General features: G+C 35.4%; 1 protein-coding gene across 2 annotated transcripts in view; it reads right to left on the bottom strand.

Moving 5' to 3' along the window:
* Positions 1-410: 410 nt before the first annotated feature.
* Positions 411-11,220, bottom strand: part of ABCA5 (ATP binding cassette subfamily A member 5) — a 92,562-nt gene continuing 81,752 nt past the window's right edge. For both annotated transcript variants that reach the window (XM_062216105.1, XM_062216106.1), the window contains 5 exons: positions 5,331-5,450; positions 3,769-3,918; positions 3,285-3,364; positions 1,639-1,694; positions 411-709 (listed from right to left, as the gene is read on the bottom strand). In XM_062216105.1, coding sequence (XP_062072089.1) covers positions 602-709; positions 1,639-1,694; positions 3,285-3,364; positions 3,769-3,918; positions 5,331-5,450 — 514 coding nt within the window. In that variant the 3' untranslated portion in view covers positions 411-601. The remainder of the gene's footprint in view (positions 710-1,638; positions 1,695-3,284; positions 3,365-3,768; positions 3,919-5,330; positions 5,451-11,220) is intronic.

Below are 11,220 nucleotides of genomic sequence, written 5' to 3'. Positions count from 1 at the left end.
TTTAACTTCAAATATCTAATTATCTACATCTAAAATCATCTACTAGAAGTCTCATTTACTATGACTGATGACTGCCACCTAGTGGATGCCACTTCTCTCAAACCTCTGCATTGAGACTAATGTTTATACTTCAGTTTTTAAGATGCCAATCTCCATTAAGTATCTTTTAGACACTGAAAAGGAGAAGCAAGAATCTTTCTTACTGCTTTATCGCTATTAAATATATTGTTTATCTATCAATTTTTATTTAGTTTAAGATATATACTTAAGTCAGACACCATAAACTTTTAAAAATAATTACTCAAAATTATTCAACCACTAATCCTTCAGATGCATTGTTTCTGAAAGGTAAAAAAGATGACATACAGACTACAGTTCAATATACTACAGATATAAACATGCAGGTTCAATTAATTATATGTAAGTTTTATTTAAAGAAAACAAAAACACACAATCACAAAAGATTAATTAAAATAGCTTAGCAAAGTCCCAAGTGCTTTCATGGTTCGCTAGTTAGCAAATAACAAACTTTTTAAACAAAAGTTGAAATAAAGCAAAGATTAAATAAATAAGTTTGGTAAGCAGACTGAAGAATATAAATTCAAAATACTACTCTGTCTTCCTGTGTTCTTTCCCACCAAAGTGTGCTATTTAAAGTTCCACAACTATTATCTTCTTCCTCTTGTTCTTTAGTAAGTTCTACAAAAACCTAGATGAAAAGAAATAAATTATTAAAGTTATCTCTATCTCTATTATCTCTTAAGAACTTTTAATCACAGCCTGAGTCTATGTTTGATTAAATTAGTAAGTATCCTAAAAGGTCTATAAGCATTAACATTACACAAACAGAATGAGTTATCTTCATTTATTACATGCAAAGATGAATGTTATTATAAAGGCTTAGTAAATTAATACATTAAGTAGCACTGTCATAAAATAATTTATGTTTACATAATGTAATTTCAGATCTTCTAATAAATACTTTAATGACTTACTTTCTTTACCAAATTGGAAATATTAAGCTGTGAAAACTAAGCAAATGGAAATTTGCTTGACTTAATTAATCCACATTGTATTATCTATAAATAGATGTATAGATGTAATATACTTATGTATATTATATATAGATGTATTATATATAAATAGATGTATAGATGTATAGATGTAATATACTTATGTATATTATATATAAATAGATGTATAGATACAAAAACATATTGTACCACATAAACATATATAAAACAACTTGTCAATTAAACGTAACATTGGTAAAAGACTAATGTCAAGCTTGTGGTTATAAAATAAACTGAAAGTATGCCATTGTAAAAATTAAAAGAAAAAATAAGAAAGAAAGAGGGAGGAAGGGTGAGAGCGTGAGGGGAGGCGGAGAGGAGTGCGTAGTATCATGCTCTTAAATCTGTATATATGAAATAAATGATTTTGTTCACCTTTTATAAATAAAAATATTTTAAAGTTTTTTAAAAACTTAAAAGAAATAAGCAATGGAGAACATAAAAAAATTTTAAAATAACACAAAGTTTAAGGTTATTCTATGTTTTGTCTCTGGTTCAAAATCTGTGTCCAATATAGCCTAAATAATTTTACAAAATAATTTTTAAAAATTAAACTTTACAGTACCTGTTCCAGTGTTGCTTGAGAAAAGCTATATTCCTCAACAGCAAAAGTATGTTTAGCTATTAAAATACAAAAATAAAATTTTACTTATTAATATTTTTAGAGAATAAAATGGCAACAACTATTAATATGGCTAACAATCTCTGTACAAAAAAATCTCAAGTTAACTCATTTAATTTGAAGCTACCTCTGTTACTTTCCTGTTGCTTCCTTTCTCTTCACCATGCTGACAATTATTTGACAGCCCTAAGACCTTATTTTATTTCACCTTTTTCTCCTGTATCTTCTTTCTTGTTATTTTTTCATGTTTTCATTTTCTCCCTTTTTAATTTATTTTTTAATTTATTTGACAGGGAGAGTTACAGATAGTGAGACAGAGAGAGACACAAAGGTCTTCCTTCCAGTTGGTTCACCCCCCTTGGCCACTATGGCTGGTGCTGCGCCAATCCAAAGCCAGAAGCCAGCTTCTTCCTCGTCTCCCATGCAGGTGCAGGGCCCAAGCACTTGGGCCACCCTCCACTGCCCTCCCAGGCCACAGCAGAGAGCGGGACTGGAAGAGGAGCAACCAGGACTAGAATCCGGAGCCCACATGGTATGCAGGCACTGCAGGCAGAGGATTTACCAAGTGAGCCATGGCGTCAGCCCTATTTTTATTTTTTTGATATCTGCTCTCTGTCTCCCATTCCTCCACAACTCCATGGAAGCTTGCTCTTAATTACTGACTTGGAATGTGAATTCTGATTATAATTCTATAAAATTTTTTTACAATTCTGTCAGACCTTGCAGTACAACCTAATAACTAATTTCTGGTTCTCCATTCATTCCTTTAATTTAATTCTGTTTAAATAATTCAGATGTTTTTCAATTATAAAGAAGTCATTAAGAAAGCAGAAACTCTGCCAATATATACATTACTGACACAAAAATAACATTTAAAAAAAGAACAAGAGCAATACATAAATTCATAGCTATGACACAAATATGTGCTGTATCAGGTAATTTTTTATATTTAGTATTCACACAATAAAAACAAAAATCCTACAATTATTTTGAAAGGTATAAATCTTACATATAAACACAGGTTGTTCGTAGTTTATATATGTCATAAAATAACTGTACATGAATACTTGCCCCATCAAGGAATTTATCTTTCTCCACTGCCATCACAGGCATGTATTTTTCTTACCCATGACTTATTCTTAAAATGCTAACATTCAATAGGCTTCTTTGAAAACATTGGGGAGTAACCCATTCTACTGCAGTATGAATTCTTTGTTTCTTTCCTGCTATAAGCACAGTTTTGATATTGCTGCTGCTTCTATGGCCTAGTACAAAGTAAGGATTCAAGGAAATCAATGTTCCTGTTGCATGAATGACTGCTAATATAATTAAGCTTTTTCACAGATGCAACAATAATAAACTCTGATGATGTGAACTGAAGAATATAAAAGGCTTACACCTTATACCATAATATAGCTGATTTGCAAAATCCATTCAGAATTAGCATTTATCTATATTTTAAATAAAATGAATAAAATTCTATTTGCCATAGTTTACATTTCAAACTGAGATGACAATTCTGAACTTTTAAAATATAATTATTTTTTAATTTGAGAACTATCTTATAATGTTTTCCAAATACAATGTACCTTCTTCCAGCTTAGAAAAAGATTGTGAAAGAGACTGAACATCTTCCTTAGGAATTTTATAAGCCAAAATAGAAGAAAAACTGAAAAATAAAACATAAGAAAATTTAAACATTACTACTACTCTACTCTTAAGCTAAAATTCAAAAATTCTAGAGTTCAAAATTAAAGTCTAACAATATATATGTATTTGGATAAAAATGTAAAAATTGTAAAATACAAAATAATAAAGTGACTTCTATCATTGTCACTGAATGAGAACTTTAAAAAGTTTAAATACAACCAAATATTTAAAATTCTAATACCAAGTTGATTTAAATTCCACTCATCAGACTTCACTAGTACAGTATTAATACAGTATTTTAATTTAAGATGTGCATATAGATACAAATACAGCCAATGAATGATAAAAGGATTTTTCTTAATCCTGTAACCTATTATTTATATTGTTCTACAGAAAATATAAATAATCCAAATTTTTCTTTACCTTTCCTGACGGCTTGCATTTGGGAAAATATACAGAATTTCTCTTTGAAGGCGGTCTACTTCTAGATTTTCTATCCAGTCCTTTAATTTAATTTCCAAAAAGTAGCCTTTTCCAAATTTACTCTTTAGATGTTGTACTGTCCCAATACATCTGAATTAATTTTTAAAGGAAAGATCACACACAAAATGGCATAACAATTTCAAAAAATGATTTCTCACTTCAATGTCTACCAACTTTTAGAAAAACTTAGGTTGGAATTTATAATACTTTTATACAAAAGTTGCAAAGATAACACAGCATCCTCATAGGCTCCTCATCCAATTTCAGTTTACATAATATTAAGATATTACTATGGCATTTTTCAACACTGAGTAAACCTCCCTGGTGTATCACCATAAACTACAGAATTACTTGGATTTCAATAGTTTCCACTAGTGCCCTTTTTCTGCTCTACTTTGCACTTGGCTGTCATGCCTCCTCCTTAGTCTCCACTGGTAAGGAGCAATTTCTTACTCTTTCCTTCTTTTTTGTGATTTTCACAGTTCTGGAAGTACTTGTCAAGTGTTTTGGTAGAATGCTGTTCAATCACGGTCTGATGTTTTTCACATGATTATTCAAGGGTTAGAGTCTTGAAGGGAATATCACATGGCTGAAGTATCCTTCTTATCACTGCATATCCAGGGGCAATGACAACCACACAACAGTATTTAATTAAGATATTATTTTGGCAGGTTTCTCAACTGTAAAGTTAGTGTTTTCTCTTCTACTACTATATGCTTTAGAACTGGCAAAGTCCAAGCTAAAGCTAGGGGGTTGGAGATTATGTTTCCCCTCTTGGAGGGGATAGTATCTACAAATTTTTACTTAGAATCATTGTGTAAGGAGTATTAGCCTCTTTTCCCAGATTCATTTATTTATTCATTTATTTATGTAAATATGAAAGTGTACATTACATTGTGCTATAACCTAATACAGTACCTAACAATTTTCTAAAATATCAGCTCTGAAATTAACATTCCAAATTTCCAAATAATTAAGCTGATTTCAAATGCAAAGTAACTATATTTTGGAATAAAATCAATACTTCCAAGTAATTCTGTAGAAAGCTGTCACAAAAGTTCAAATACGGAAACACTTTTTTTTTTAATTTTTATTTTTTGACAGGCAGAGTTAGTGAGAGAGAGAGACAGAGAGAAAGGTCTTTCTTTTTCCATTGCTTCACCCCCCAAGTGGCCGCCATGGCCAGAGTGCGCTGCACCGATCCAAAGCCAGGAGCCAGGCGCTTCCTCCTGGTCTCCCATGCGGGTGCAGGGCCCAAGCACTTGCGCCATCCTCCACTGCACTCCTCGGCCACAGCAGAGAGCTGGACTGGAAGAGGAGCAACCAGGACTAGAACCAGGGGTGCCGGCACCGCAGGTGGGGGATTAGCCTAGTGAGCTGCGGCACCAGCCCAGGGAACACTTTTTAACATTTATATTAACATATAGTAAGTTTTGGAAAAGACAACATTCAAAATATACTTCCTACTCTCATTCCCTAAACGCAAATTGTTTAGACAGTACCTTAACTGCCCAGAAACCATGATAGCCACTCGGTCACAGACAGCCTCTGCCTCCTCCATATAATGAGTGGTCAGAATAGCAGCTCGCTTTTTGTTTTTAAATGCAGTTCGAATTGCTCGCCTGAAAAATATAAATAAAATTTTAAAAGAATATATGTTTGTTAATGATATTAGGTTTTTAAATATTCTATTATTTAATTTGGTTAATTAAAACTTACCAAATATAAATTGTTATATCCTGTCCAAATATGATTTTTCTATTCAAATTCACTTTCCTTTAGTTTTAAAAGCTTGTAAAATGTCAAGTAATTTCATGATTTCAAATGTTTATAAGGAATAAAATTATAATTAATGAACTGTAAAAACTGATATCTTTTTATGTTATAAGAAATACAGAATGCAAAAGAAAGCAGGAGTAGCCACACTTAGATAAAATACTTTAATTAAAGACAGTAAAAAAAGACAAGGTTATTATATAATGATAGAGTTCCAAATCCAAGAGGAAATAGCCAATCTGAGTACCCAGATATATAAAGCAAATCTTTTTTAAAGATTTATTTATTTATTTAAAAGTTAGAATTACAAAGAGATAAGGCAAGAAAGAGAGATCTTTCACCTGGTCCATTCCCCAAATGGCCGGTACAAAGGCTAGGGTTGGGCCAGGCCAAAGCCAGGAGCCAGGCTTCATCTGGGTGTCCCATGTGGGTGCAGGGGCCCAAGCATGGCTGCCCTGCCAGGCACATTAGCAGAGAGCTGGATCAGAGGTGCAACAGCTGGGATCCGAACTGGTGCCCATGGGATGCACCACAGTACCAGTTCCATAAAGCAAATCTTAACAATCCTAGATGAAGAGATGGACTCCAATATAATAAAAGTGGAGAACTTCAATATTTCTCTCAGAAATGGATTTATTAACCAGAGAGAAAATCAACAAAGTGGGCTGGAGTTGTAGCACAGCACGTTAAGCTGCCACCTACAATGGCATCTCATCTCATATGAATACCAGTTTAGGTCCCTGCTGCTCCAACTCCAATCCAGTTCCTTGCTAATGTGCCTGAGAAAGCAGAAGATGATCCAAGTACTTGGACCCCTGCCACCCATGTGGGAAACGTAGATGGTACTCCAGGCTCCTGGTGTTGACCTGGCCAAGCCCTGACGATTGTGTCATTTGAGTAGTTAAACCAGCAGACGGAAGATGTGATTCTCCCTCTCTCTCTAATTCTACCTTTCAAATAAATAAATAAATCTTTAAGAAAAGAAAATCAACAACAAAAAAAGCCAAATTAAGTTGCAACCCAGATCAATTGGAACTAACAGACATCTACACAACTTTCTATTCAAAAGCTACAGAATATATATTATTCTTAATAGCACATGAAACATTCTCCAGGACAGATAATATGGTAGCTTATAAAACAAGACTTGGGGCCAGCACCGTGGCACAGTAGGTTAATCCTCCACCTGCGGCACTGGCATCCCACATGGGCGCCGGTTCTAGTCCTGGCTGCTCCTCTTCCAATCCTGCTCTCTGCTATGGCCTGGGAGAACGGTGGTGGATGGCCCAAGTGCTTGAGCCCCTACACCCACATGGGAGACCAGGAGGAGGCTCCTGGCTCCTGGCTTCGGATCAGCATAGCTCCAGCTGCTGCGGCCATTTGGGAAGTGAACCAACAGAGGAAGGGCCTTTCTCTCTGTCTCTCCCTCTCACTGTCTGTAACTCTACCTTTCAAATAAATAAATAAAATCTTTAAAAAAAAATCTCCACAAATTTTAAAAACCAGAAATCATATTAAGTATATTTTATCATAATGCAATAAAATTAGAAATCAACAAGAGTTTTAGACACTACATAAATACATGCAAATTAAACAACTTAGTCTTGCAAAACCAGTAGATCAAAGAAGAAATTAAGGAGGAAATTTTAAAATTTCTTGAAGCTAATGAAAATAAATAAATTCTTTACAACAGATTTGATAATCTAGAAGAAACAGACAAATTCTTTTACACATACACCTTAAGAGAACTGAATTGTGACAAAAGAGAATACCTAAACAAACCAATAACGAGTAGCAATATTCAATCACTTCATTCTATGCAGCTATCATCACCATCATACTCAAACCAGAAAACAACATAACAAAATAAGAAACGTTCAGGCAAATATCCCTGATGAATATGAATGTATGAATCTTTAACAAAATACTAGAAAGTAAAATCAATAAATAGCACATTAAAATATTTATTCACCATGGTCAAATGGGATTCATCCTAGTGATGCAAGGGAGCTTCAAATGCAAATCAATAAACATGATACAGGACATCAACAGAATAATGGACAAAAATCAAAAAATCATCTTAATAGATGCAGATAAGGCAACTGATAAAATTCAACATCCCTTCATAATAAAAATTCTGAACCAAGTAGGTATAGAAGTAATGTACTTCAACATAATAAAGGCTCTATCTATCAAGCAAACAGCTAACATCATATTGAATAGGGAAATGTTATTAAGGCTTTCTAAGATCTGGAATAAGAAAAGGAAACCAGCTTTCACCACCTGCAGTCAACACAGTATTCTAAGTTGTAGCCAGGCAATTAGGCCAGAAAAAGAAATAAAAGGCATCCAAATAAGAAAGAAGTAAATCAAAGTGTCATTATTTTTTTGTTTGTTTTTAAAAGATTTTTCATTTGAAAGGCAGAGAGGTACAAAGAGGCAGAGAGAGAGAGAGGTCTTCTGGTTCAGTCCCTAAATGGCCTCAATGGCCAGAGCTGGGCAGATCTGAAGCCAGGAACCAGAAGCTTCCTCTGGGTCTCCTACATGGGCACAGGGGCCCAAGCACTTCAGCCATCTGCTGCTGCTTTCCCAGGCACATTAGCAGATAGCTGGATTGGAAGTGGAGCAGCCAGGACTCAAACCAGCACCCATATGGGATGACAGCACTGCAGGTGGGCTTTATCCACCATGCCACAGTGCAGGCCCCAAAGTGTCACTATTTGAAAATGACATGATATATATAAATCCCCAAAGACTCAACCAAAAAGCTGTTAGAATAAAGAAATTCAGCCAAGTTGTAGGATACAAAGTCAACATGCAAAAATAAGTAGCACTGTTATACAAAATAGCAAATTATCTGGGAAAAAAAAAAAAACAAGGAAGCAATTTCCAGTAACTACAATAAAATAAAATACCTAAGAGTAAACTTAATTAGCAAGGTGAAAGAGCTCTACAATGAAAGCCATAAACCAATGGTGAAAGGTATTAAAGAGGACAAAAACAAATGAAAAGACATCTCATAGTCACTGAAGAAACTATACAAAGTGATTTACAGATTCAATGCAAACCCTATTAAAATACCAGTATCATTTTAAACAGAATTAGGAAAAAACACTACTAAAATTTGTATAAGATCGCAAAAAGACCCCGGATGGCCAAAGAAATCTTGAGCAAAAAGAACAAAGCAGGAGGTAGACTTTAATAGACTTTACAAGGCTACAGTAATTAAAACAACATTGTATTGGCATAAAACAGATGCATAAGCCAATGGAATAAAAATAGAGATCCTAGAAGTAAACACACATCTACTGCCAATTAATCTTTTACAAAGGTGCAAACAACATGCATTGCCAAAAGGATAGTTTTTTTTCAATCCATGATGCTAGGAAAATAGAATATCTACTTAAAGAGAATGAGGCTAGATTCCTATCCCTCATCATGTACAAAAGCCAACTCAAATCGAATTCAGGAGCTAAGTATAAAAGTATAAGAGCTGAAACTTTTAAATTACTAGAAGAAAACACAGAAGAAATGCTTCAGGACATTGGAATAGGCAATAGTTTTTTTATCAGACCTCAAAACCACAGGAAACAAATGCAAAAACAGATAGATGGGATCTCATCAAACTGAAGAGCTTCTGCACAGTAAAAGTGTGAAAAAAACAGTGAAGAGACAACCTACAGAGGGAAAATAATTTGACAACGGGTTAATACCCAGAATATATATATATATATATATATATATATATATGAACCCAAAAAACTCAACAGCAAAACAAAACAAAACAAAAAACCAAACAATACAATTAAAAATGGGCAATGTTTTTAAACAGCTATTTCTCAGAGGAAGACATACATGTAGCCAACAGGCACACGGAAAATGTTCAACATCACTAATGGTCAGAGAAATACAAATCAAAATCACAAGGTAACATCACTTCAGTACAGACTGACTATCATCAAAAAGACAAAAAATAACAAGTGCTGACAATGATGTTGAGAAAAAGAAATCCTTACAAGTGGCTTACAAATTAGTATAGCAATTGTGGAAAACTATGGAGGTGTCTCAAAAAAAAAAAAAAAAAAGAGAGAGAGAGAGAATTACCAAATGATCCAGCAAGTGCACTAAGGCAAGCCCACTAAGTATATAATCAGAATGTCAAAGAGACAGTTGCATTCCCACGTTTATTATAGCACTATTCATAACAGTCAGAAATGGAAACAACCTAAGCATCCATCCACAATGAATGAATGATGAATACTACTTAGCCATAAAGAAGATTGAAATCTTGTCATCTGTAACAATACAGAAGAAACTGGAGATCATTAAGTGAAATAAGCCAAACACAGAAAGACAAGTACCACATAATCTCAGAATCGGAAAAGGGGATCTCATAGAAATTAAAGGTATAATGGTAGTTTCCAGACACTAGGGAGAGAAGAAAGCAGGGAGGGACTGGGAAAAACTGATTAATGAGTACTAAGTTACAGATGGTAAAAGTAAGAAGTTCTGGGGATTGATTACACAGTAGGATGACTACTGTTAATATACTGTATACTACTGTTAATGTACTGTATATTTCTCTCTAAAGCTGGGGGGGGTAAACATTTTTTTCTACCAAGGGCATTTTGGATATTTATACATCATTTGAGGCCATACAAAATCACCAACTTAAAAATTAGCCTGTTAATTCTATTTATTTATTTATTTATTAATTTATTTTTTTTTTTGACAGGCAGAGTCGACAGTGAGAGAGAGAGACAGAGAGAAAGGTCTTCCTTTTTGCCGTTGGTTCACCCTCCAATGGCCGCCGCGGTAGCGCGCTGCGGCCGGCGCACCGCGCTGATCCGATGGCAGGAGCCAGGTGCTTCTCCTGGTCTCCCATGGGGTGCAGGGCCCAAGCACTTGGGCCATCCTCCACTGCACTCCCTGGCCACACCAGAGAGCTGGCCTGGAAGAGGGGCAACCGGGACAGGATCGGTGCCCTGACCGGGACTAGAACCCGGTGTGCCGGCGCCGCAAGGCGGAGGATTAGCCTAGTGAGCCGCAGCGCCGGCCTATTTATTTATTTTTAATGAGTCTAAAATTTTATTATTTTTATTTTTTTTCTTTAGTTTGCTTTACTTTTTAACAGATTCAATATAGTTCATAGACACAATTTTTTTTTTTTTATTTGACAGGCATAGAGAACAGTGAGAGAGAGAGACAGAGAGAAAGGTCTTCCTTTTCCGTTGGTTCACCCTCCAATGGCCGCTGCGGCCGGCGCACCGCACTGATCCGAAGCCAGGAGCCAGGTGCTTCTCCTGGTCTCCCATGTGGGTGCAGGGCCCAAGGACTTGGGCCATCCTCCACTGCACTCCCAGGCCATAGCAGAGAGCTGGACAGGAAGAGGAGCGACTGGGACAGAATCCGGTCCCCCGACCGGGTCTAGAACCCAGTGTGCTGGCACCACAGGCAGAGGATTAGCCTATTGAGCCGCGGCACCGGCCCAAATTTTTTTTTAAGATTTATTTTTATTCATTTGAAAGCAGAGTTACAGAGAGGTAGAGACAGAGAGAGAGCTCTTCCATCTACTGGTTCACTCCCCAAATGGTTGCAAGAGCAGGAGCTGAGCCA

The sequence above is a fragment of the Lepus europaeus genome, chromosome 18, assembly GCF_033115175.1.
Source record: "Lepus europaeus isolate LE1 chromosome 18, mLepTim1.pri, whole genome shotgun sequence".
Classification (NCBI taxonomy): Eukaryota; Metazoa; Chordata; class Mammalia; order Lagomorpha; family Leporidae; genus Lepus; species Lepus europaeus.
Note: the sequence above shows the minus strand (reverse complement) of the source record. Positions and strands in the feature narration are given on the sequence as shown.